Source organism: Furipterus horrens, unplaced genomic scaffold, assembly GCF_987537825.1.
Source record: "Furipterus horrens unplaced genomic scaffold, mFurHor1.1.pri manual_scaffold_10, whole genome shotgun sequence".
NCBI lineage: Eukaryota > Metazoa > Chordata > Mammalia > Chiroptera > Furipteridae > Furipterus > Furipterus horrens.
The window spans coordinates 102642700-102670577 of record NW_028327180.1 but is presented as its reverse complement, the minus strand read 5'-3'; the positions used below and the strand labels follow the sequence as shown (position 1 = coordinate 102670577).

Here is a 27878-nt window from a genome sequence, read left to right as displayed (position 1 = left end):
ACCGCCCTGGGCAGTGGGCCACCCTTCCCGCCAGACCCCCCTACTCCCCACTCGGAAGGCTGCCTTCCTCTCAACGGCGTGGACAAGAATGCAACACTGGAAGACATATTTTACCCAAAAAAAGGCAAGCCTCGTCCCCTGAAAACTACCGAATGTGGCTCCGACAAATGCGGGTCTGAGTAAGTGGACAGACTGTCCAGCTCCTGACTAGAAGCCTCAGTGTCGACGAGATGCCAGTTCTGTATCAAAATGGCCTGTACACTGAATGCAGGCTTTTTAAAGAGGAAATGATCTCAAATTCACATGGGAACACAAAGGCCCCGTAATGGCCAAGGTCATTTTTAAAAAGAATAACAACGTGAGAAGGATCATGCAATCTGGTTTCGTTGTGACAGCGTGGCGACGGGCAGAGCGACGCAAGGGCCCTGGGCCCAGCACAAACCGCACGTGGCCCCCGGCCTGCAGCCAGGGGCTGGGGCCACTCGACAGGGAAAGCGATGTCTTTTCAACAGACGATGTCAGCACAACTGGACGTCCATGTAAGGGAAGCAAACCTGGATCCTTACCTCACACCATACACAAAACGTAACTCTAAATGGATCACAGGCCAAGTGGAAAAGCTAAAACTATAAAACTTCTAAAAGAAATGTAGGAGCCCTGGCTGGTGTGGCTCAGTGGACTGAGCGCTGGCCTGCAAACCAAAGGGTCGCTGGTTCGATTCCCAGTCAGGGCACAGGCCTGGGTGGTGGGCCAGGTCCCCAGTTGGGGGCGTGTGAGAGGCAACCACACATGGATGTTTCTCTCTCTCTCTTCCTCCCTCCCTTCCCCTCTCTCTAAAAAAATAAAATAAAAATTTAAAAAGGAAATGTAAAAGAAAGTCATCATTAGTATGGGTTACATAAAGAATTCTTAGAAATAACAAAAGCCTGACACGTAAAGAATTAATAAGTTGGACTTCATCTAACTTTAAAACTTTTGTACTTTGAAAAACACCACTAAGAAAACAAAAAGATCAAATACAGACTGGGAAAAATATTTGCAAGCCATCTGTATCTGATAAATACCCAGAATATGCAAAGAGCTCGCCAAACCCCACAACCCGAGGACCAAGAACTCAAAAAATAAGCAGAAGATGTGAGTGGACATTTCGTGGGAGAAGCGGCACCCACGGCTCAGTGGTCAGCAGGGGGACGCCCTGCAAAGCCACACCCATGGCAGTGACTGAGCTCAAAAGACAGTTCTGACATGGGCAAGGGTGCAGAGACGGGACCCCACACGCCGGCCTGGGACCCCACACGCCGGCCTCGGAACCCCACACGCCGGCCTGGGGACCCCACACGCCGGCCTGGGACCCCACACGCTGGCCTGGGACCCCACACGCCGGCCTGGGGACCCTGCACGCCGGCCTCGGGACCCCACATGCCGGCCTGGGGACCCTGCACGCCGGCCTCGGGACCCCACATGCCGGCCTGGGGACCCCGCACGCCGGCCTGGGACCCCACACGCCGGCCTGGGACCCCACACACCGGCCTGGGACCCCACACGCCGGCCTGGGACCCCACATGCCGGCCTCGGGACCCCACACGCCGGCCTGGGGACCCCACACGTCGGCCTCGGGACCCCACATGCCGGCCTGGGGACCCCACACGCCGGCCTGGGGACCTCACACACCAGCCTCGGGTCCCCACACGCTGGCCTGGGGACCCCACACAGCGGCCTGGGACCCCACACGCCAGCCTGGGGACCCCACACACCGGCCTGGGGACCCCACACACCACACTGTAGTCAGGAGTATAAGCAGGGTAGTCGCTTTGAACAGCAGGTGGTTCCTTTAAAAGTTAGACATAAAGTTAGGAAACGACCCAGAAATTCCACCGTTAGGAATCTGCCCAAGGGAGAGGAAAACATGCCCCACCAAGGCACGCACAGAGTGTTCACGGAGGTGCGCCCGGGACAGCCCCAAGCTGGAGGACAGGAGGCAGGACCCACGGTCCTCTCTCCCTCAACAGCCCAGTCCAGCCTCCATCAAACCAAGGACATTGTGTCCACAGTCAGGAAGAAGAAAGGGTTTTCTTACCATAAAAAATGAGTAATCAGTTACTGGGGCAGATGGACAGAGAGGTTAAAGAGCTCCGCCGGGCGGCCTGCACGCTGGGGTTTGGCAGCTGGGGATGCGTGTCCCCCCCGCCCCCAGACAGCTGTTCCCCAGTCAAAGCGCATCTTTGTTCCCCACTCTCGGCAACTGTGGCTTTTTCTGAAGGACGAGCACAGAGCAGCTGTCGGCTCACAAGAGGCAACGCAGGGGAGACTCAGAACAGGAAGAAAACGTGGGTTCTGGGTTGGGAGGGTCCCAGCCCCTGCCATCCAGGCCGCCTCACCCTGCCCAAGCGCATGTCACCGCCAGCCGTGCCCTTGAGATCCACGAAAGGGGACCAGCCCTGCGCAGAAGGGACGCAAGCTGACGGGCAGGACCCGACTCAGAAGCAGCCCTGCAGATGGCGGCAGCTCTGGCTGGACCCTTGGGCACGAGACACGCTGGCCTGGACCTGCGTGTCCGGCGCGGGCAAATGTGACAAGAACGGCGTCCTGCACTGCAGCGGCCGTGGCGGAAACGACGGGGGGTCTGGGTTCGCCTCAAACTGCCCAGCATGCGGGGCGGGGCGGGAGGAGGATGACCGGACAGAGGCCGGCCGCCGCCGCCAGGTGGGGTGGCGCTGACGCCGGGCCCGCTCCTGCTGTGAGTGCTCGAAGCCCTCCGCAGAGGGGGACGGCAGCCGTCGGTACGCGGCCACCACCAAGATGCTCTCCGTGACACCGAGAGAATCCAAAGTTCTCAGGGAGGAAGAGCGTGCACACGCCCTGGTCGTCCACCCCTGCCCGCCCCCCGCCAGCAGGTCCAGCCTGAACTCCCCCCACTTCTCCATGCTGTCCCCCCGCGTCTCCATGCTGTTCCCTCCACTTGCCATGCTGTTCCCTCTGCTCCCACACTGTTCCCTGTGCTCCAATGCTCTCCCCGCTCTTCTGCGAATCCTGAAGGCTCAGAGGTCACTGGTTCTGGTAAGGGAGCCCCCAGCCCTGAGGGACAATGGGCCCTTTCTTCCTCCGTGATCCCACAGCATGGAACAGACCAACCCATGTCCCAGGGAAGGACCGTTCACCTTTTAAACACTGGTCCCCACTGGGACAAGAACTCTGGAACTGGAGAGGAGAGGGGACAGCTGTGTCTCCAGGTCCTGAAAGCTACACACAGACAGCACAGCGCTTCAGCCAGGGTCCACGTCCTGGTCTGGTCACTACCTGTGGGACCTGGAGCAAGTGACTCCCGCCTTCACCTGGCACATGGGGCAACCTCATCACCACCTCCACGCGGCGGCTGTGAGGGTCGGAAGCACCCCGGAGCTCGTGGCCTGGGGACTGGGCGTGGAGCAGACTGTGTGACCCCGAGACTCACGGCCCAGGCCCGACTGGCCGCCTCGCTCTGAGGGCGTGGGGGTTGCATGGGACTGTCTCAGGAAGACGGTTTGCTGCCCCAAGGAAATGCTGCAGCCACAGGCAGCCACCTGCCTCCTCTGGCCTCTGCGGAGGTGCTGGATGGGTGGCCCATGCGGCGGGGACACGCTGCGGTGATGACAGCCCTCCTCCCGGGCCCCCTCCCCTCACCCTAGGCTCTCCCAACAGCCTCTCCGGCCCCCTGCCAACTGCTGAGCGCCTCACATCCAGCTGGCAGGCAACGCGGCTATTTTTTTTTAAAGATATTATTTATTTATTTTCAGAGAGAGGGGGAGGAAAGGAGAAAGAGAAGGAGAGAGGCATCCATGACTGGGAGAAACACTGATTGGCTGCCTCTCACACGCCCCCAACTGGGGACCTGGCCCACAACCCAGGCCTGTGCCCTGACTGGAATTGAACCGGCAGGCTTTTGGTTCGTAGGCTGGCGCTCCGTCCACTGAGCCGCACCAGCCAGGGTGTGGCTATTTGTAGGGGCCAGGGCTCAACCGTGGAGCCCAGCCAGGATTCAGTCAGTGGCCATCGGGTCTGAGCTCCAGGGCTCCTTCTTGGGTGGCACCACTGGTGGGGGGGGGCTTGCAGGAGGCCAGCTCACGGCCAGGGGCACCCTGCCCAGCGTCCCTCCGGACCTGGGCCCTGGGGGATTCTCCTTTCCAAGGAAATGGTCCTACTTTTTGCCCCCAAGCAATAGGGCCGCTGGGCCGTCCACCCCTCCCTGGGCCTCGGTGTCCTCATCTGCACGTGGGTGCTGGAAGCAGGAAGCCTTCGGGCATCTCTGGTGACTGACATACAGCAGCTAAGGGCTGGGTGTCTTGGAGGTTTTAAAACGCCCCAGTGCTAACCACCCCTGACCCCAGGCGAGATGCCTGAGGGCTGCCCCAGGAGGGGGGGCCCCAGGTTCTTTCTTCTCCTACCCCCACGGTCAGAGGGTCATGTACGTCTCGTGCACCTCGATGAGCAGGTCCCGGCTACCCTTTCAAATGAAGACTCTGTCAAGAAGTACAGCCCTATGGACAGAACCGCAGGCCTTCAGATTCACTCGAAGGTGCTGGGCACGCGGAAATCAGCACTGTCTTTAACAGGTGTGGCCTTCTGCTCGCAGCGATGAGCCGGGCAGTGCACGGCCACAGGTGCGCAGGTCAGCCCCGCACAGCCTCAGCCTGGCCGGGGCACAAGTCCAAGCTTCTCCCAAGCCCATGGGGGACTTGGCCGCGTCCCTCCCCACGCTGTGCCGACCCTCACGATGGCACCACCACCATTGCCAGCCTGCACTGTTCTGACATGATGGCGACACCAGGCCACGGACTGGCTCAGCCCGGGTCACGTGACCCAGGCCCCAGGGCCCCAGATTCCAGCCTCCAACCGAACCTGCATCGAGATGCGCCCGGTTCACGTGGCCTGCGGTTTGCTAACCTCGAGGTCTCTGCCCAGAGGGAGCCTGGCTTTGTGCAAAATGAAAAACAAATTCCTTGCATGTTCAAGCCATTAAGCGTGTCCTCCGATGAAGCCCTGCATGTTCCAAAATGCTAACTTCTTCTCTAGTCCTGCCTGGAAGGGGCGCGGCAGCCCCAAAGCCAGAGCGAGCTGGAGGGGCTGGGCGGGAGGCAGGAGGCAGCGACGGCCCCGGGGCGGCCTGTGAACCCAGCAGACAGCGTGTTTTTCCCATCATCCGGGGACCTGAGCCAGGCGATGGAAAGCAGACTGCAGAGATATGCGGGTGGGAGGAGGAGAGGACAGACGACAGGAGACAGCTGCGCTGGGCGGGCAGTGGCGCTCCAGCCAGAGGCCTGTTTTAATTAGAGCTGCAGAGAGTGGGGTGGCTGCCGGGAGGGCCGCCCAGGGTGAGACGCCCCCACCGCCCTCCACGCTGCGCTCAGAGGCCCCAGTAATGAGGTCCCAGCGGAGGGCCCACTGCACAGCGCGCTGCCACCTGCACCACACGGTGCCTCCTATTGTCACACTGCAGCGCCCTGGCCAGGTAGGCCTGGAAGGGACCTGAGGGAGCCCAAGGGCCCCGAGATCCCTCCACCAGGCCCAGGACACGCCCTCGGGGCCAGACCAGAGTCACGGCATATCTCAGGGCTCCAGAGCACCTGTGAGCCACCAGAGAGTTGCTGCCCCAGCGTCCCCAGGAAGGACACAGATCTGCCTTTGCTCAGTAGCTGACCCAGCAAGGAGGCTGTACCTGCCTCCTCCCCAGTCCCACACCTGGAGGAACCCAACTCTGCAGAGGGGCTGTGGAGGGGCCGCCCGGGCATGATGATGACACCCTGTTCCATCCCCAGCTGGGACAGGTGCTGCCTGGCCTGGAACAAGGGGCAAGGGGCCAGGGGCCTCCCCTCGCTGGCCCGGAACCCTCTTCTGTGCCCTCAGGCAAGGGGACAGGGTGGCCTCCCAGGCCTTCCTGCTGTGTTCTGCGCCCCAGAGCGGCCCATTTGCCTTCCTCAGGCCCAGGACAGAGCCGCAAATGACATCACAGAGTGGCTTCAGAGCCACAGCAGCCCGTCCTCAAGACTGAGCGCTGAGGCTGGGCTGTTGGGTCCATATGTGGAGGTCAGAGCCAGCATTTGAGGATCAAAGCAGCAGCAGGGGAGAAGCCCGCTGACTCAGCCTTTCCACTCAGCCAGAGACCCCCAGAGAGATGGTGGCGGCGGCGATGGTGATGGTGGTGATGGTGGTGATGATGGTGATGTGGTGATGATGGTGGTGATGGTGATGATGATGATGGTGGTGATGGTGATGGTGGTGCTGATGGCGGTGATGGTGGTGATGGTGATGGTGATGGTGGTGGTGATGGTGATGGTGGTGATGGTGATGATGGTGATGATGGTGGTGATGGCGGTGATGGTGATGGTGATGATGGTGGTGGTGATGGTGATGGTGGTGATGGTGATGATGGTGATGATGGTGGTGATGGCGGTGATGGTGATGGTGGTGATGATGGTGGTGATGGTGGTGATGGTGATGGTGGTGATGATGGTGATGTGGTGCTGATGGTGCTGATGGTGGTGATGGTGATGGTGATGATGGTGGTGGTGATGATGGTGATGGTGATGGTGGTGCTGATGGTGGTGATGGTGGTGATGGTGATGATGGTGATGGTGTTGGTGATGGTGCTGATGGTGGTGATGGTGATGGTGGTGATGATGGTGGTGGTGGTGATGGTGATGGTGGTGCTGATGGTGGTGATGGTGATGATGGTGATGGTGGTGATGATGGTGATGTGGTGCTGATGGTGCTGATGGTGGTGATGGTGGTGATGGTGATGGTGATGATGGTGGTGGTGATGGTGATGGTGGTGATGGTGATGGTGGTGATGCTGATGAACCCATAAACATTACTGCGTCCATCCATACAGCAACCCTCAAAGCTTTATTACTCTCAGGTGACACTTGAGGAAACTCAGGCCCAGGGAATGTCACTGCACAACTTGTAAATTACATCGTACAGCTGGCTCCTTCCAAAAGGCATTTTAACACACCTTAGATTCGGTGGTATGAGTGTCCATGTGTGTGCCTGTGCAGGTGTGCGTGTAAGGCTGCTCTGTGTTCAGGGCTCTCCTGGTCCCCTCTCACTCCCATGACCCAGCTAACCAGAGTCCAGGGGCCCCACACACTGTAGGACAAAACCTGGGTCACCCACACCCGCCGCCCGTCCCTCAGGTGCCCATGGCCTGCCAGCACGTACAGAGAGGGGAGGCCTGGAGCCTGGAGACTCCTGCTGGAACTCTGGCTTCATATGACAACTGGTGACCTGGAGCCAGCGACAACCTTTCTTACTCACAGAGGCGCAAATGGAGGCTCTGCACCATCAGCACGGCCCAGGGAGAGCCTCTGGTGAATGCAACCAGCGGTGCAGCCCCCCAGAGGAGGAAGCGCAGCCGTGGAGGGTCCGTGGCCTCCTGTGCTGTGTTGCATTAGCTTCTCTCAACAAAGGGCCTTCAACCTCCTCCACCTTCTTCCCTCAGTAACTATCGCCACACAAAGCAAAGACACCTGAAGCGAAGACACCGCTACAAACTGAGCGATGAGAGCAAATCGACCAGCCTGTGGCGACCCGAATTCAGCAGGAGCCCCTAAGCAGAAAGGTGTACTCACCCCCCAACCCCATGGGTTTATTTGCAAAGGAACGTCCTGGTCGGGGTGTGGAGGAAGCAGCAAGCGGCCTCGGTCACGGTGGGCCGGACGCCCTGCAAACTTGGAAAGGATGGTGCCGCCCTCGCCAAACGGCAGCCGAGCCCGGACAAAGCTGCCAAGCCAGCTTCTAGAAACCTGGAACAAGCAGCTGGTTTGGATGCCACACAGGGGAGACATCATGGGAATGGCTGAGAGGCAGCCCCCTGCCCACGCCCTCCGGAACCCATTTCCTGGACTGTCAGCCTGTTTCTAGGGGCCGTGGCCAGAAAGAGGAGCCCGTTGGGGCTTCGGGTGGAAAGTGAGTTTTCCTGTATGCAAAACAAAAGACCCGAAATGCAGGCACACGCATATGAGAGCTCTCTTTCCAAGCCAGCCTCGTGAAGAGGGATTTTTAATCCGACCATCTGCTTCCTCCGCTTCTTGTCCACCTGGCTCTGAAACAACAACAGTCTGTGGCCCTGGGAACTTGGGGCCAAGGGCCCGGGACCTGGCACGGAGCTTCCTGGACACACGCAGCTGGTGCCTGGAGACATGCTTCCCACCAGCGCATGCTCAGGCCAGGCTGGCCCTCAACTACGACGTTTGCTGGACCAGCTAGTCTTGGGGCTGGGGACAGGTCAAGTTTGCGTTAAACACAATGGCCACCGGAGGGCACGTGGGAGCAGACAGCCAGGCTCCGTGGGGAAGGGAGGCTCAGAGATCAGTGGTAACAAAAGAGAAGCTGAGTCTGGCAGTTCCTCAAATGTCACATGTGGAATGACTGCCTGGCCCAACAACTCCAGTCCTAGGTATGTGCCCAAGACCCACATGCCCATGGCAGCAGATCCAAGGAACCAGATCATGTCACTGATGCCTCCAGGCTCAGTCACCCTTCCTTAGCACATGACCCTCGGACAGATGGATGGACGGACGGACGGAGGGAACCATGGACGAGCATGCCAGCCCCACCTCCCCACATGGAGAGCTCAACGTCTTGCACTGAAGACACCAGGCAATCAGCCCATGGGGACCCGGGCAAAGGCGGTGACCGGGGCCGTCCTGTGCCTGCGTGTGGCAGCACCAGGTGCTGACCAGGGTCTGAGGAGGGCAGCCAGGTGCACATAGCTCTTGACTTCGGGAAGCCACCTCTGCTCTGTGACACTCGTCCCCTCCAGACAGGCATCCTGACCATGGTCAGCATGGCCCCAGGCAGGGCTGTTCGTCCCACCCCAGCCCCTGCCCCGTTCCTACCTTCTCTCATTGTCGTCCAGGTGAGCGAACAGCACATTCCTGGAGATGGCCTTGGCCAGCGCTGTCATGGTCTTATAGTCCTTGGGGATGACCTGCGGGGGGCCAGCGACAGTCAGACTCTGGGCTCCCTGGAGGCAGCTGCCCAGCCCAGAGAGACTGTGGCCCCAGGTCACCCTGTGCAACCGTCAACTTGCCGCTGGCAGGCGACGGTAAAGATGACAACTGGCAATGCCAATTTATTTAATTTTTTAAAGGCTAATTTAATTACGTTTCTTTTTTTCATATTTTATTTATTTATTTTTAGAGAGAGGGGGAAGGGAGGGAGAAAAAGAGGGAGAGAAACATCCATGTGTGGTTGCCTCTCGCACACCCCCAACTGGGACCTGGCCGGCAACCCAGGCCTGCGCCCTGACTGGGAGTTGAACCGGCGACCCTTTGATTCGCAGGGCTAGCATTCAGTCCACTGAGCTACAACAGCCAGGGCCTCAAATGCCAATTTAAAAAAGAAAAAAGAAAGAAAATAACAGAGCCCTGGGTGACCCACGGTGGCTTCAGCACCCTCTAGAGGCTGGGTCTTGGTGGGCCATCTCTGGGGGACTCAGAGCCTCCTAGCAGATGCGGGAAGAGCTCTGGTCCCTTGCGTTATTATTCCTTTGTGATTCCATTATTTCACCGTTTTTAAGTTGACAAAACCTTGTTTAAATATTTGAAAACTGAAAAAAGGGACAGACTGACCTGTGTTTGTGGCCACACCGACTTCCGCCCTTGGAAAAGGGGAAAGGAACCGTGGGAACAGTGCCGGGCTGGGCGGAGCCTGGAGGCCTGTCAGCCGAGCCAGTGAGCACTGGGCTGGGGGAGAGGCGTCCCGCCAGGAGGCCGGGCTCCATGTCCTGTGAGTTGCTCACTGAATGATGAAGAGAGCTTGCATCTCAACTGCTGCAATTTCTCCCTTAAGAGACCCGAGCAGAAGGCCACCGCCCCCCACCCCCCCCAAGCCCCCACTGTGTGTCTAGCTGCTAGGACCCTCCGCCCGGCTGGGGAGGTGGCAGCAGGACCTCGGGCGAGTGTGTGCACTGTGCTCAGTGACTTGGGACTGCGTACACGTATGAAGAGGTCTCTGAGGGGTGGGACTGAAGCCCCTGACGAGCCACTGCAATGCTAGCAGACTCTGAAGAAGCAGCTCCCACTTTATTAGTTAGACCTGCAGGGAAGTGGCCAGGACAGAGTCGCACTCGGCACTCACTCCTTCCCTGTTCATCTCACTGGGCCGAGCTGCCAGCCAGGAGCCAGGAACCCGATTTCCTACGTGACCCCAAGGCCTGTCCCACCCCTGACCCTGCTCAGGCCCCCTTCTGTGAGCTCCCCCCTCAGCCCCTCTGGGCTGTGACCACCCTCGCGTTGATGAGAACTGTTGGTCGGTCACGGCAGAGCTGGGGCTTGTCCGGGGCCTCCTCCTGACAGACTTTCCAGCAGCTGTCACTGCTGGTCACGCTCTGGGCTGTGGGGCTGGCGAGTGGGCGTTGGACGGAGATGGCGCTCCAGCTTCCCGGGCGAGGAACGTCCACGCTGCCCATGGTGTGAGCACGCCGTGTGAATGCCCTGAGCTGCGCCCCTGCGCACGTGGGCACTGCTGCGCACAAGCTGTCCCCAGACTCCTGGGCGCAAGCCCTGAGCCCGTGACCAGGTGGAGGGACGGGGCCGTCGGGCGGTGGGGTGAGAGGTCATGAGGTGGCGGTGGGGTTCTGGAGCCGAGGAGGCCAGTGCCTGTCGGCCATGTGAGGACAGAGACCCTGATCCCGACGCCCGTGCTCGGAGCCGTGGGAAAGCAGTGTCTGCTTCATTCCGCGGCTCCCACGGAACAGCCAGATGGTAAGTTTTATGTTATGCATGTTTTACCATAATTTTAAAAAATGTTTAAAGATGGGTCAAAACTAAAAAGGCAAAGACACTAAAGCTGACTAGAAATGCATGTGGTGGAAATAAAGGCCCCGCGTCCAGGGTTCGGAGGCAGGTCCCAGGCAGGCGCACAGAGGCCCGAAGGCGCCGTCTCGAGAAGGTGGTCTGACAAAGGGGCGCCCTGCTTGGTGGGCTGGGCAGGGCTGAGCGCCTGTCCCCTGAGGGTCCAGGAGGGGTGACGATGGGGCCGAGGTCCCAGCGGGCGGGCTCTGAGTCAGCCAGGGCAGCGAAGGCCAAGAACAGGAGCCAGCAGCCGGGTGTCACCCCCACCCACAGCCCGTGGCCCGGCGCCCAGGCCCGCACCCACCTTGCGGACGTAGGACACAGCATCCTCCTCCGTGTATACCTCGGCGCTCACGCCACCGCGGCGGCAGCGGGCTTTCACCACGGGGGTCGGCAGCGTCGGGGAGGCCTCCTCCTCGTGGGAGTCGGACTGGGAGGCTGACTTCTGAGCCAAAATCTGCCTGCTCTCTTCCTGCAGGGGGATGACAGGGACAGCAGATGGGACGGGGCCAGTGGCCGCCTTGGCACATCCCCGGGGCCTGTCTGCTCCCAGGTGAGTCGGCAGCCAGAGGAGCTGGGGGCGCAGGGAGAGAGAGAGTAGGACGCAGGGTCCCCCTTCACTGCCCGTCTGCCGAGTGCGTCCGTCCCCAGTGAGCTCCTACTTGTGTTCCAAGGCCCATGTCAGCGTCGCCTGCAGCAAGAAGCCTTCTGACCCCGAAAAGCGCTTTTGTTCACGCCTGTCGGAGTTCCCGCAGGACTGTGACCCTCCCCCCGGCACAGGCGCTGGTGGAAATGAGTGCGTGACTGAGGGACAAAGGGAGAAGGAACGTAAAGAAGTGAACGAGCTGACGGAGTCCAGACAGGGGTCTGAGCCCGTGTCCCTGCAGTGCCAGACTGTTGTGACCACAGGCCACGCGCAGCTGCTGCCAGCTACCGGGTGTCAGAGCGCAGGGTCCCGGGGCAGGGAGAAGGCGCCACGACTCAGCCACGACCGCCACGCCATCCACAGCCCCGTGAGGGGCGTCACAGCATGTCCAGCGGGCGGGGAGGACGGCCCCTGAGAGGGGCTGAAAGAAATGCCATCCGAGGAAGCAGCAGGAGCTCACACACCCAGGAGGTGCAGAAGGCTCTGCAGGTGCGCAGACGGGGCCGCTTGAAAACGCAGAAATTGGGCTGCAGGGGTGGCCTGCGGCCCCTGCAGCCGCCAAGGCCATGCCCAGGCCTCCCCGTGGGCCACTGAGCGGCACCCACCCTGGCACACGGACAGTTTTCCATCTTTGGCAGCAAAAGGTCATGCGGGCAGGTCACAGGCGCCTCCACACTGCAGGCCTGGGCGCCGTGGGCAACTGTTATCTCTGCACAGCATCCCGTCCCCGCCCCCACTCAGGGCTCCAGGAAACCCTCTGATTCTTCGCTCGCAGCCCCCCTTCCTGCCTCCTGTTTCCTCGCCGATGAGCCGTCCAGACAGCAGGATGGTGGGGCCCGGGGTCAGGACAGGCTTTCCCGGCCGAAGGAGTCTTCGTACAATCATGTGGGAACAGGTTTCCAGAAAGCTCCAGGCCGGCATCTGCCTCTGACCCAGGCAGCACCGCCCAGGGACTGTCTCCGTCAGACCCCTGGCCGATGAGTGGTGGTCATTGTCTTCTGACCTCATTTGTCCCACACAAGGGGGTGGACGCAGACTTCCAGCCGAGGAAGGAAACACAGAGCGGGGAGAGGCGGGGTCTGGGGGACGCTCCAGAACTGAGTCTGCCCTCCGGGGACCCTGCCTGGTCCCACTTTGCCAGGTGAGGACACCGCTGCCCTGCCCCTTCTCTGGGGACTGCTAGGGACAGTGAGTCACACAGGCTGAGTGCCCCCCGAGGAGAGGCCATGCCCACCGGTGCCCCTGGGAGGGAGTGTCTGCACAACTGAAGCCCTGGGTCCACTGGGGTGATGGCCGCCAGCCCCGCCCAGGGCCCTTGGCCTTGCTCTGGCGGCCACAGGTCTGAGCGAAGAAGGCAGGCCCAGCTGAGGTGGGGAAACCGAGGCCCAGAGAGCGCGAAGGTCAGTGTCCGGCGGGCACATAGCAGGTGTTCAGTGAACATGCGGACTGAACGGACGAATGAATAACCTTTCAGGGAACAACTGCCGTTACATGCCAACAGACACGCTGACCCGAAACCCCGCTCTTAAAACACACTCTAAGGGAAAACAAGATGTGTCAGGAGACACCTGTCCCAGAATGTTCTCAGCAGCGTTTGAGAACATGTTTACTCCAACCAGCAACCATAAGAAATTGCTTCATTCAACTTAGAAACATCTACAAAACAGACTACCCAGCACCATTAAATCATTTTTTAATAACATTTAGTGATCACATAAATGATCATTAAAGTTTAGTTTAAAAAGCCAAAAAGCAGGGTTCAAAAGTAAGAGTATATGTTCTTAACAGAATGAAAAGACAAGCCACAGACTGGAGGAAATGTTTGCAAAACATGCGTCAGAGAAAGGAGGCTTGTGTGCAAAATGTATAAAACCCTTAAAATCCAACAATAAGAGAACCACCAACACAGTTGGGAAGAAGACTCAAGATCTGGATGGACAACCCACCAAGGAAGACATACGGGTGCCACACGGCATCTGAGGAGATGCTCCTCATTGTCACCAGGGAAAGGCAAACGACCAGTAACGAGATGCCACTGCACACCTGTCAGAGTGGCCAGAGTCCAGGGCACGGACGGCGGCAGGTGCTGGGGGACGTGGGGCTGCAGGAACCTCAGTCACTGCTGGTGGGGACGCAGGTGGTGCGGCCCCTTCGGAAGGCAGTTTGTCGGTTTTTCACAAAACCAGACAGACCTTTACCACAGAATCCACTGATTACATTCCCTGATATTTACCCAAAAGATGTGAAGACTCATGTCCTCACGGAAACCTGTACACAGATGTTTCCTTTGGCCTTATTTGTGATCGCTGAAACTTGGAAATCACCCAGACGCCCTTCAGCAGGTGATGGGCAAATAAACTGTGGTCTGCAGGATGGTGGAATACTATGCAGCACTGAAAAAGAACGGGCCGCCAGCCATGAAAAGACATGGAGGGACCTCAAAGGCTTATGACTTGGTGATGGAAGGCCGTGTGACCAGGCTGTATGCTGTGTGATTCCAACTCTGTGACGTTCTGAAAAGGCAAATCTATGGGGACAGTGACAGTGAGTGATGCCAGAGGTGGGGCACAGAAGACTGTTCAGGCCATGACACCATGACACTGTAAAGATGGACACGTGTCATTACAAATGCACAGCACCAAGAGACACCCTGATGTCAACCATGGACTTCGGGGAACAATACGGGGATGGGCAAAAGTAGGTTTACTGTCGCAAGTACGCAAAACGCAGACTTTATTCCTTTATTCTCGGGATGGTATTATTTTTCCATTCGAAGAACTGGAAGCCTACTTGTTCCCACCCCTGAATGTATCAAGTTGGTTGGTGGGTTTTACTAACAGGGAGGGGGGCGGGGGGGAGGAAGGGACTCTGCACTTTCTGCTCGATTTTCCTGTAGGCCTGAAAGTTCTCTAAAAATAGTCCGTTGTTTTAAAAAGTATATGCAGCAGGGTAGTAACTTATCACAGGTGTGGAGTTGAGAGAGAAGAAAGAATAAACCCAGGAAAAACGTCAGGGAAACACCCAGTGGTGAGACTCACGCTCTTGAGAGATCTGGTGAGACATTTAGGTTCCTTCATCCTTCTCGGCGCTTTCTTAACTTCCTGAGATTCTGTGGAACCAGCCTCTCTTCACGTTTCTAGGTGATTTCTGAAAGCATTAAACCTTCTTTGAAAAAATGCTTTCAACGTCCCTTCAGGGAGCCGTGTGTCATCACGTTGAAATGCTTCTACGAAGGCCTGAGCAGCTGCCGTTTCTTCAGCTTCGAGTTGGAGACGTGGATCTGGACAGATGTTCACAGCTGAGCCATTCAGCACAGAGACACCTGCCGTGTCCCGAGCGAGCAGGGGACACGCTTCTTGCCGAGCCGGCAGGACGGCAGCTGCCGCGGTCGGCAGCCCTGTCCCCTCCTGTGAGAAGCATTTTCCATGGGGCCACACGTGTGATGCGGGCAGGGCGGGGGGAGGCGCAAAACTGCGTTCACATGCCACTCACAGGCACGTAAGTGAGGCAGACGGAAACGTGGAGAGAATAGGCGGGAACAGCTTGTCTGGAGCACAGTTCACGGCCTGGGTTTCTTCTAAACTACCCTTCCTGTCATCGATGTTAGTGATAAAGTCGTTCTGGCAGTAAAGCCAGTGCAGGGACGCTCACAAATCCCTGTTTTGGGAGTTTCTGGTTGTCTCAGCGCTGGTGGCACTGCGTGCCTGCAGAGGAGCCACGGGACGTCTGAAGAGAGGCAGGGCCGTGCCAGCCGAGCAGTGCCAGGCCAGTGGCCCTGGGACTGAGGGGACAGACTTGAGCAGCCAGCCTGTGGCTCCCACAGTGCCAGGGCCACAAGGCTGTGGTTCAGGCCTCGTGGTTCTCTCCTCTCACGGTGCCCAGCATGCCCAGTGTGGGGGCTGGTCCCCCAACAGGGGTCTGGGACCACTGGGGCAGTGTCCACAATCTGCACGCGGATGTTTACAGGAACTGGATTCATGACCGCCAGAGCTGGGGAGCAACCAGATGCCCTTCAGCAGGTGATGGGTAAATAAACTGTGATCCAGTAGATGGTGGAATACTATGCAGCACTGAAAAGGAATGAGCCGTCAGCCATGAGAAGACACGGAGGGACCTCAAATGCACACGACTCAGTGACAGAAGGCAGTATGACCAGGCTGTATGCTGTGTGATTCCAAGTATGTGATGTTCTGGAAAAGGGAAAACTATAGGACACTGGACAGATCAGAGGTTGCCAAGGGCTGGGGGGAGACAAGATGGGGATGAACAGACAGAGCACAGGGGACTCCAGGGCAGGAGAACTAATCTATTGGGTCAGCCAAAAAGTCCATATGGTTTTTTCTCTAAAATAAAAGACACACTTCTCATTTTCACCAATAACTTTATTGACTTGGATATTATGAGTAGTTGGCTACTTTTTGCATGGTATAATGTTGATTGTTCTCAATTAACATCTTGATTTGATCGCTATCAACTTCAGCTGATCTACCCAAACGTGGAGCATCGTGCAGAGAGAATCTCCAGCACGAAACTTTGCAAACCTCCTCTGGCCGCTCGTCAGTCCCAGCCCCTTCTCCAAACGCTGAACGTCTCTTCCTGCGTTTCAGTTGCGTCTTTACCTTTCTTTAAATAATAAAGCATAATGTGCTGAAAACGTTGCGTAGTTTCTTTCGTCTTGAATATTAAAGTAGCTACACAAAAACTCACCAATTTTGATACTTTTTTAAAAAATCCACGTTGCTAAGACAGCCATCACAATACAGTCTAACAGAATTGTTGTGAATAAAGTTAAAGACAACTAAGCGCTACTAGAGCCCTCTTATGAAAACAAACAAACAAACTTGTTGGCCAACCCAATATACAACACTTTAATGACAGGTATGTGACAGTGCATATCTGTCAAAACCCACAGAACGTGAGCCCTGTTGTCAACTACGTCAGTTCACAGCTACACGCCTTCATCTGTAACAGCTGCACCACATTAATGCGAGACGCTAACCATCAGGAAGCGGGGGGAAGGATCATGGGAACTCAACCTTGTACTCAATTTTTTCTGTAAACCTGAAACCGCTCGGAAAAGTAAAGTCATTAATATTCTTTTAAAAGTATCACTTAGAATAAAAAATTAAATAGAGTCCAGCATAGGGCACATAGTCAGTCATATGGAGATCGCTGTGTGTAGTGGCGGGGGGACTGGAAATACCAGGGGGACCACTTCATGAAGTGCACGGCTGTCTAACCATGACGCTGTACACCTGAGACTAATACAAAATAATAATGAACGTAAACTGTAATTGAAAACTAACATTTAAAAAAACGAAATAGGAGTAGATTAACAACAATGCGCGAAGGACCTGTAAATTGAAAACAAATAGATGTTTTTCTTTTCATCGATGAAAGAAATCAAAGACCTAATTAAATGGAGAGAAATTCTGAGTTCATGAATCAGGACATTCCATATTGGTAAGCAATCTGTTCCCCCCAAACTGATGCCTGCATTCCATGTGACCCCAATCGAAATCCCAAGCAGACTGCCGGTCACTACCACCAGGATCTTTCTAGGATGTGCCTGGAGAGGCAAAGAAATGACAGCGGACAGAACAACTTTGAAAAAGAATAAAAATGGAAGATGATCTGCCTGACTTCAGTGCTCACTAAAGGACCCAGTCATCAGAGTAAAGTCACCAAAAGGTGAGGCCCCCGAGAAGGAGAGCAAGGCCAGACGCAGACCCGCAGGCGTGTGGCCAGTGAACTGTTGGCAAAGGTGCACCCTGATTCAGTGGAGAGACCTCACCACAACCTTCAATACAAAAGCACAAGCCACTTACGATCCATTGCTAAAGTCGGCTGAAAGCAGAAACTGCCGGCCGAGAGACACTGTTAAAGAGAACCAAAAGACAAGCTACAGATGGAAGAAGACATTCACAAATCACGCATCTGACAGAGAGCATGCATCCCCATACACGGGGGTGCAGATTCCAGACACAGAGACTCCTCAAACGTTGATAGTAAGAAAACAACCTAACAAAACTGGACACGAACAGACACTTCTCCAAAGAGCACATGTCACGTAGCAAATAAATGCACAAACAGATATCTGTTCAACTTCCGTTGTCCCTGGGAAATGTAAAACGAAGCCAGTTGACATCCCATGACAGTCACACGCTGCTTAACGGCAGGGACATGCGTGAGAAACGTGTTTGCCGGAGGATGATGCCGTGTGCCATGTCACACCTGGATGGCACAGTCTTGCACACCTGGCTCCTGGGCTGCGAGTCCGGGCAGCATGACATTGTACTGAATACTGTGGGCAACTGTAATACATAATATGTGTGCATCTGAACGCAGAAGAGCTACAGTCACAATCCCGTATGAAAGATGGAGGCGCGAGACCTGTACAGGGCGCTCGCCACGGACGGAGGCTGCAGGGCTGGGCGCTACCGTGGGGACTGGGGGTGAGGGTGGGGCTGAGAAGCGCGTGACTGAACCCACCGCAGACGTAAACACCGGACACCGGCATCACCGCCCACCCGTGAGCAGAGCTATGGCTGCGTCACGAGGCGACGGGAGTTTCCCAGCCGCGCTGTAATCTTAGGGAACCACAGTCCCATACGTGGTCTGTCGTTGGCGGAAAATGGCACTGTGCAGAGCGGGACCTATGTGCCTATTAGAATGGCTAGAAAACGGGCCACATCACGTGCTGGCGAGATTGAAGGACAAGCACTATTGCCAGTCGGACACAAGATGGTACGGACACTCCAGAAAACTGCTTGGCAGCTTCTGATGATGTGAAGCACGCTACCCAGTGACCCAGCAACCCCACGCTGGGATGGAATGTGCTGCGGCCATAAGAGGCCATAAAAATGCTATTAAATGGATGTAGAGTCACTGAAATGGACATTGAAAAGGGGTCAAAGTGGTAAAGTTTGAGCTACGTAAAAATGGCACTAAGAAGAAAAATCGAACAAAAAATGCATATACATTGAAATTACCCACATCCGTGTGCGTGTGTTGCAAAGCAGGAAAGTCCTCAGAACGGAGGGATGGGTACAGGGAAGGGTAACGGTGTACCTTAATGGACTGATCTTTAAACTCGCTGTCAGACGGACGACAGCCTGATCATTACATGACCTCTGGAAAGGCCGCATCCACAGCTGTGTTTGCCGGAGGGTTATGGAATATTCTACCCTCTAAGTCTCCACCTCAGAGTAACTGGCCCGAAATGACGCACACACTCACCGAGGACCGTGCGCTGGGTGCCGCGTTGGGCCGGCCAGGGCAGCGCCCCGAGCGCTGGGCCATCCCGCCGGTCTGTGAGGCCCAGCTGCCCCCTCCTGGCTGCGGCCTCCACGCGCCTTCCTGCCTGCGCCCCGGCTTCCGGCCCTGCTCCCCACGGCCCTGAATCCCGCCTCCCTCCCGCAGGAAAGGACATTTCCTGGCCCCTTATCGCCACACAGCTGGCGGGCGGGGCCCTCACTGCCAGAACAGACGTCTGCAGTGTCAGGACGCTCAGGACTTGAGGCCTGAGGATGGCAGGTCACTTGAGAGTCCGCTGCAAACCAGATGCGCCTGCCGATCAGAGCGCACGCACGACTTCAGGGACTTCGCGGAATCCCCGAGGCCTGTGCCTATCAGCTCTCACAGACAGAGCCTGTGCTCTTGCCCCCAACACACAACAAGGCCAGACGTTTTCTCTGGCTCAGAGGTTACGGCCCTGTCACCACTGCCCGGCCCCAGGGTTCCCATCGGCAGTGGCCTCGCTTCCTGCACCCCGTGTCCACACTGGGAAGGCAGCAGTTTGGGTGGCCCTGTGCCCCCAGGGCAGGCCCGTTGGAGCCCTGGCCCCCAGCACCGCAGCACCTGTGTTTGGAGCCGGGTTTTTATGGACGGAATCAAGGAGGCCATTGGGGGTCCTAATCCAGTGTGACCGTGTCCTTACGGAGGGACCTGAGAGGCTGGCAGGGACAGGGTTGCCGTAAACCACCAGCCACGAGGGATGGACCAGGAGGAGCCAGAGGTACCACCTGCCACTGTGGCCTCCGACCCAACCTCCAGAACTGAGGGCGGGTGGGCTGCGTAAGCCCCCAGTCTGTGGAACCCGTCACAGCTGCCCCAGCTGACTGAGCTGGTCGCCATAGTGACCAGGACGTGGAAGATGAGGATGCAGGTCCTTCCCTTCAGGTGGAACAGCAGGAAAGACCCGGGTTAGAGCAGGACTGGAACCTTCCTCCTCCCCGGGCCTGGCCTGCCCCAGGCACGGGATAGGCTGCCTCCCAGGGCAAGTGGGGCCATCAGCTTCCCAGCCTCGGGCCCCACCCTGGCCCCTCCCCCGAGCCCCAAACCCACAGCCTCGCTGACAATGCCCACCTACATGTCCAAAGCTGAACTCTTCATTTTCCCTCCCAACCCTGACTCTTCCTACTGTCCCCTTCTGGGCAGGTGGCACTTGCACTCATCCAAGGGCCCAGATGGGTCTGCCTCAGGTCCCTTCCTCACCCCACACCCAGTCCGCCACCAAGACCTGCAGCACCCCCAGCAGAGCAATGCCCGTGTGGCCAAGTGTGTCCGTCTCCAAGGCAACACCCACCCGTGGGACACCCAGAACGTCCCCAGCCCCTGCAAATGCCCAGGTGCACAGCGTCCCCGGCGAGCACCTCTGCACCGGCCTGGCCTGGACCTGCCCTGGACGGCCGGCCGGAAGTCTAGGCCCCCGTGAGACTAGGCCCCTGACAGGCGGCCACCCGGGAACGAGCCACATTAAGTAGCTCCTGTGCTAACCAAGCCCTGGTGTGAGAAGCTGCCTGACTGTCCCTCCTCAAACGTGCAGGAGCCAATGACCCCCCTGGGCGGTCCCCTGGGCCAGGCTCGGGGGCCCCAAGGCCTCCTAAAGGGACCTCAGAAGTAACCGCAGTGGACCAAGGCCACAGGACACTTCCCACCTATCATCGGAAAACAGCTTTTTCAATTAAAACAGCCCGGCCGGCTTGGCCGACGCACCATGTGGCGTGCGGTCCCTCTGACCGGGGCCCCAGCAGTTCCATGTCCGAAAGCCACACTGAACACACGGCAACATACGGAAAAGCCCGTGTGGCGTTATTTTTAACCTTAAAAAAATCTGGAACCACCTAAGTGTCCAAGCACAAGGGGGAGGCGGCAAGAACTGCAGGGCACCTCGTGCCATCACGTGAAGAACACACAACGAACACGGAACGCAAACCATGAACGGCACCTGCCATGTGACGGCAGCTCGAACAGGGTGACAGGTGGATATTAGTTCTTCATCCTACTTCTGCACGTTTAAAGTGTTCCTTAAAGGGCACACGTTGCTCTAAGATAGTTTTCAACAGATCGCTTTCCAGGGAAGAAACAAACCCGGGCCCCCGGGTCAGGCTCCGGGCCCACAGCAGCCCCTTCGAGAAGAACACAGTGCTGGGCAGGGCCCCGAGGGGTCTGAAGCAGCCCTGAGCCTGGACTGGGCTCCATTCCGTCCCCGCGAGCCAGGGGCAGAGACAGGGACTGCTAAGTAGTGACAGAAGGGCCAAGAGAAGGACCCTGACATGGTGGCACCCCAAGATTTTCAGGAGGTGAGTGCGTGAGGGAGGTCAGGGAAAGCAGGGCGAGCTGGCCGAGCGCATCCCCACGCTGCTCTCCGCCGGTCCTCCCGCCATGGACCAGCAGGGCTGTCCTCTCCTCAGAAGGGGCCCCAGACACGGCTGAGGAGCATCTCCCGACCCGTACCAAGAACACAGATTTATGGGGCAACCACGTCACACTCAGTCAGAGACATTTTCTCCTCCCCCAAATGCCACCGGCATCTATACCTCACCTGGTCCCCACCTCGGTCCCTTGCAGTGAAGCTGTCAGAGCGCCTCACAAGCCCTGGTCACGGTCAGCTGTCTCTGAAATCTGAAACACTGTCCACGAGACTGAGCCCGAACGGCCTGGGGCGGACCAAGGAGGGGGCTCTGGGGCTGGGAGACCGTGGGGTCTGTCCTCCTGGCTCCTCTCTCTGGGAAAGCCCACAGGGCGACATTCTCGTGGGCAGGCTCCACTGTCCTGAGGGTGATGGGGCAGAAAGAGGGGCACGGAGCTGTGCCCGGGCCGGTACAGGGGAGAAGGCACCCCACTGACCTTCTCCAGCTTCTCGAAGTGCTCGCGAAGGAACCGCATGGGGCGCTCGGGCTTGGAGACGCACAGGTGCACGACGCAGTCCCTGAGCGCCTGCTGGACGCCATGCCTCTGGACGTACAGCTCACACCCCCGCAGACCCTCGTCCTCCTCCAGCGGCCGGGACGGCGGCGAGGCCATGCTGCCCGCGCCCAGCTTCCTGCGGAGGAAACACACAGCGGCCTCAGCGCGAGCTGCGGAGTCCGGACTCGTGTGCATCTGGCGTGAGTCACGGGGCCGGTCATCACCCTACGACCAGCGTGACATGGTCCAGGCCCTTCGTTCTGCACCCATCAGCGCTGGCTGAGCTGTTACCCGATGGTGACACCTCACCGCTCGGCAGCTCCCTGCGGGGATGGGGTAGGGGGCACACTCTTGGGGCAGGGCCGAGAACACCCCTGAGTGTCCGGCAGCAGCTAGGTGGTCCCACCTGCATCCCTCTCTCCCCTTTTTGAGGACCGCTGGGGGAAGGTAAATAGAGTTGGCCCAGTGGAACTGCTGGAGAAACCTCCGTGAGATCTCAGACCAGGGAGACGGAGGGGGACCTGTCACAGGGCTGGGGCGGGCGGTGCGCTTATCCGTAAAAGAAACCCAGCTGAGGGGCTTCAGGAAGAACGGACCCTGGAGAACAAAGGCCCCGCGCTTCTGACTTGGCCACGATGACCAGCCCGGAACCCCACTGCAACCAGCGCAGGGACCCAGGCCCGCGTCCCCGCCCCCGCGTCTCCAGCCCCCGCCCCCAGGCCTCCTCCCCACCTCCTCTCCAGCACCCTGACCTGCGCCTCCTCTCCGGGCCTCCGCCCCCTCCCCAGGCACCGCGGACGCGGGAGGGGGAGGTAGTGTGAGGGGGCGCTCCCCAAAGACCCCCATTTCCCGGGGCCTCCTGGCCAGCTGAGGCCCAGCTCCAGACGGGCAGAGGGGCTCTGGCGCACACCCCGCCCCAGACCCGCATACCTGGGTGCGCTGCGCCCAAGGCTGAAGGCGGCTGCGCGGGGACACGGGGACGCAGGGATGCCGGGACGCGGAGGGACGCGGGGAGGGCGAACGGTCCCGCACTGCAGCGGCACCGCCTTCCGCCCGCCCCTGCGCAGCGCCAGTCCCCTCCTCCCGCACGGGACTCCCCGCCAGCCCCCCCACACTCTGGCTTCCCCCCTTATCTTCCCAAGGACCAGCCTCTTTGCCCTCTTGGCATTCAGGGGGCACATCCCAGCGACCCTGGCCAGAGCCCCAGAGTCATGGGCAACCAGGCTAGGGCCCCCTCCTGCCTCCTGCGCTGCAGCCCCTGAGGGCCCTCCCTGGGCCAGGAAGCGATGGCAGGGCTGGGGCGGCTCAACCTGGCATCCCATCTACTTGTCTGCATGGCGGGTGACGCAGTCTCCAAGGTCCCTCTCCCGCTCAGAAGTGGTGCGGGGGCTCTGACCCCCCAGGGACAGGCGAGCGGATGCCCTTTTCGGGGTTAGGGCTCCAGCTGCACCCAGATGGCCCAGCGGGAAATCACAGGTCGCCCTAACTTCTCTCCAGCACCCATGGGGTGCAGGGAGCCCCTGAGGCCCGTGGAGCCCTTGGTGACTTTGTGACCCCCTGGCCCAGGCCTGCAGAGAAGGGCTCTGTTCTGTTTGCTGTTGCCCGATGCCATGGTTTGACCCCATTCTGCCAGGGAGGGTGGCGGAAACATCACGTCAGTCCGTCCGCCGGGGGTCCCTACCTTTCCCAGAGAGTGGTCTAAACACCAGGGGGGGCAGGGAGCCCCCACTTCCTGTCCCTACTCACCTGTCCACGCAGGCACACCACTAACCGCAGCCTGCATGCAGGGGAAGGAAGAGGTCACAAGGCTGGACAGACTAGGAGCTCCTCTCTGCTTCCGGCCCCGTCCAGGTCTCAGGCACACTCTGCCTGTCCTGGTCACACCGATTGCAAGAGAGTCATCTGGGGAATTTGAGTCCAGTCTCATCTGAATCAAAACTTTATCCCACCACCAACTTCAGCCTCTGGCTGCCTCTAAGCCCACACCTTGTTCCCCGCTTCCCCCTCCTCCCTCCCCTCCCTCCTCCCATCACTTCAGGCCCCTCTAGGGTGGCTTGCAGGAAGGACGACAGAAAAGGGCCCTTTCACCTGATGGCCTTTGAGGGACAGACACTCCAGAGCTGGCCTCTGCTCTCAGGAGTTCTCTCCTGCAAGGACCTCCCTGGACACTGTTCCCTGGGACAGGGGCGACCCTCTCTCATGGCCTCTGGTCTCCAGGCACCCACACACCTCATTCTGCCAGGGGCTCCACCCCGGCAGGTAGCCCTGGTCAGTGTCCTTGCAAGACAAGGACCTCCCCAGGTCAGGGGGCTGCACGGAGCCCACCAGATACTTGGCCCCTTGGCCTCCCTCAGCTATGGCTTGTACGGAGCCCCTGTCCTCACATAGCAGGGGGCAGCCCCCACCCACCTCTCACCTTCAGACCCTTCAGGCCACCAGGTCCTTATTTCAGCAGTTCCCCGGGAGCTGCCTCCAGACTCCCCCCAGCAGGGCCAGGGCGTGGTCCAGGTGCCCTCGACAAGCCTCTCACATCTCTCGCTGTCCCTACATGGCTTAGGTGGAGGGCAAAAGCATCCAAAATGTCCTACTTGCTCTCTGCTCCACCCCGAGGATGAGGTCAGTGCCCAGAGAGGGGCATACATAGGGCCTTACGGAGAAGAGGGCAGGGCCGCGAACACCGGCGCCAGAAGCTCGCCTGGGTCTGGACTTCCCGATCAAGTTACCTAGTAAATGCCTTTCTTGTCCATGCACTTGGCTTTTTGCTTTTTGTAACTGAGAAACGTCCATGTCGATACACCCGTGATGTTCACAAATCCCCCTGACCAGAGAGAAGCCCATAAAACATGCACGGTGATGGGGGTGGGCACAGGGTCAGTAGGAAGCTGATTGGACCACGATGGCCAGTGCCCTTCCGTGGAGATGGCAGGAGTGTCCCTTACAGCTGGATGAGGGGCCGCGTGGGCCACGCGCTGGCCTGCACAGCTAGGCCGGAGTCGCCTCCCCACGGGGCAGTGACAAACTCTGCTTTCACACCCACCCCTCCTGCTGAAACTTGCCATCAGGGATGGTATTATCTGTTCCAAAGTCCTGTAAACTGAGCTGGTGCCAGTGTGTGCCTCTCCGCACCGGGAGGACCCACCTCTGCTCTGCCCAGTCACCGTCCCGGGAGGTGTTCACATTCCCCAGGTCCGGGGCCCCTGCTTCACCCACGGAACCTGGGGACTGAGCCCGGCAAGGACCCAACTGCGGAGCCACATTCACCTCCCAACTCCAGTTCACCCACGAGCTTCAGTGTGAATGTTACTGCTGCAGGGGACCTCCCTGCAGCATCCCCACCTCCTGGAGAGCTGGGGCGCCTCTGGGGGCCACCGGGATGCTTGTGCTTCTTTGCAGGACTCATCACACGCTGTTGAGCCGCTACACACAAGGCTGCCTGCTCCATTTCTGTCTCCCAGGCGTGGGAGGTGTTTTTCTTGTTCCTTATTCCCTCTGCAGGGCCAGGAGACAAACACAGTGCTTGTGGGGTGCAGACAGGAAGACCGCGCGCACCTGGACTCTGGAGGGCCCGTGGGGCCTGCAGTCTGAGACTGGCTCTGGAACAAACCTGCAGAGCCATCCAAGTGTCCCCGGCCAGTGCCTTGGACTAGACACAGGAGCCCCAGCTGTGCAGGGTGGACAGAGGGGCCCGGCTCACTGCCACCCACGGCCTCTCTCTGGGACCACTGTCACATGGCAGAGGCCATCACATCCCAGCTGCAGCCCACAGGCAAGGAAGGGCGGGTAAGGGCTGAGAATGGAGTGCGAAGCTCGTGGTAAGAGCCCCAGGACCCAACGCTGAGGGCTGCTCAGCTGTCTCCAGTCTCCTCCAGGAGTGAACTAGGTTCTCTCTGGAGCGGACAGCCTTGGGGACAGGGAGGAGATGCGAGGAGAGGAAGGGGATGGGGAGGTGGCTGGGGCCCCCAAGGAGCATCAGTCAGTGAGAAGTCCCCCAGGACTTTATAAGACCAGCGTTCTCTATGGTTCAGCCCCAGGATTGTTTCCTGCAGGCCTGGGATATGAAATGTCACACACGGTTTGCCATAAAATGTCACAATGATTTAAGCATTACCCTGGGGAGGGTTTAGGGGATGTGCCCCCCATGGCAGCCACCAAGGAATCAGGGTGCTCGGAAGCCCAGCCCTCAGAGGGCCCAGGTGAGCTGTGCCTGGACCCGAGACCTGCAGACACAAGCCGAGAGCCAGCGCACGTGGTTCTAAGTCACTGTGTCCATTAGGCAGCAACTGATTCACAGTTCACGGGGGAATTGGGAAAGAAGCTGGTGCAAGCCCAGAAGGCAGCTGCAGGGCCCACTCCCAAGTCCTGACCCCCAATGTGAAGGTGCTGGGAGGTGGGGCTTTGGGGCGATTAGGTCGTGGGGTGGGGCCCTCATGAGTGGGATTAGCATCCTTATAAGGGACCCCAGGGAGCTCCCTTGTCCCTTCCACCACCTGAGGACGCAGGGAGGCTCCATCTAGGAACCAGGCAGGGGCCTCACCAGAGCGGACTCTGCTGGCACCTCCGTCTCCGACTTCCAGCCTCTGGTCTGTGAGACACACACGTCCGTTGGGTGTGAGCCCTCAGCTGCGGTGCTGCAGCCGCGGCGGCCCGAGCGGACGAAGACAGAGGGAGCACGCAGCACAGGGCGAGGCCACACAGGGAAACACTATAAAGATGAAAGCATGAGTCCTGACCGGGGACCTGGAAGGTCGCTGGTTCAATCCCCAGTCGGGGCACAGGCCTGGGTTGTGGCTTCGGTCCCTGGTCGGGGTGCGTGCAAGCGGCAACCAAATGATGTTTCTCTCCCTCTCTTTCTCTCGCCCTTCCCCTCTCTTTAAAATCAAAATGTTTTTAATTAAAATATTACAACTGAACAACTATTAAGGGAACAGAACAAAGAATCAAGAAATAAACCCTAATATTTACAGGAATTTTATTTTTGACAAAAGCAGCACAGAGGGGAAAACAGTAAATCAAACAGTTTGGTGAGAACTAAAAAGACGACTAGAAAAAAAATTAAGTTGAATCCTCATGTCCCTCTTTATACAGATAAGTTTCAGATTAATCAAGATATAAACACAACCTTGGGGCAAAGGCTGCCTTTCTAAGCATAATACAAAACCCAGCAGCCATAAAAATGCAAAAATTTACACTTTCAACTACATAAAAACTTTCTGCATTAAAAAGTAATTCGAAAGACAAATTTGGTTATAAAACATACCGCAAAGGGCTAATTTCGTCAGCATGAAGATACCCAACTTCACTCAAATGAAAACAATGCAAATTAAAACTACACACTGACAACTATATTTTTTACTTGTCAGATTAGCAAAGATCCCCAAGTCTGACACTGCTGTTTTGGCAAGTGAGTGGGAATCGGGCCCTGGCGTGCGCTGGGGTGGGGGGTTGCAGAGTGCAGACTGTTGGGGTGACCAATTTGGAAAACCTCTATCAAACACTTAAATGCACAATCACCTATGCCAGCAGTTCCACTTAGCTATATTTATCAATAACTTGATAAACTTATCGGACCTCTTCACTGTCCCTTTGGCAATCCTAGACATACATCTCAGGCTGGCCGAGGGCCTGGCCACTGCCCACAGCCCTCGCTGCCCCGTCCCAGGGCCGTGACCCCGCTCCCCAGAACCGCATCCCTCGGATCCCACCTCCAGTGTCTCCCGGGGAAGCCCGCCCCGGCAAGGCCACTCACGTCACAATGCTCCTTTTGTCTGCCCTCCCGGTCACCGGCTCCAGAAGGGACGGCTGCGCTCCAGGCTGCACGCACCTCCCATGGATATTTGTTGGGTGGAATACGCGAGAGTCAAGCGGGTGCTACTTACCAAAATCACTTGTTGAGGCGACACACTTTAAACTACATGTAACCAGGACACTGCACCATGAACCCCAATAGGATGGATGTCACCCCTCCTTATTCACAGCTCACTGGTTCTTTAAACGTCCTCAGAGGAAGGAGCGCTTCCCCACCCGACACACAGCAGGGCAGACCCACCACCTTCTGGCTCAACCGCAGAGATTTCCACATTCTACAGTCCACGTGGAGATGCCAGCCCAGTGTCTCCCAGTCACTGTGGGTGTCCAGGCCTGTGGACGACGGAATGGCTGCGCCAGACACAGGCAGGAGGCCTGGGAGCAGCCTGGGGTGGAGCGAGGCC

The 27878-nt window shown here is 58.1% G+C and overlaps 1 protein-coding gene across 1 annotated transcript in view; it reads right to left on the bottom strand.

Annotated features, from left to right (window-relative positions):
- Positions 1–22707, bottom strand: part of PRKAR1B (protein kinase cAMP-dependent type I regulatory subunit beta) — a 56621-nt gene extending 33914 nt beyond the window's left edge. Inside the window, exons 1-4 of the mRNA XM_090290017.1 lie at positions 22600–22707; positions 21610–21805; positions 11137–11304; positions 8874–8965 (exon numbers count right to left, since the gene is read on the bottom strand). Coding sequence (XP_090146143.1) covers positions 8874–8965; positions 11137–11304; positions 21610–21786 — 437 coding nt within the window. The 5' untranslated portion in view covers positions 21787–21805; positions 22600–22707. The remainder of the gene's footprint in view (positions 1–8873; positions 8966–11136; positions 11305–21609; positions 21806–22599) is intronic.
- Positions 22708–27878: the final 5171 nt, after the last annotated feature.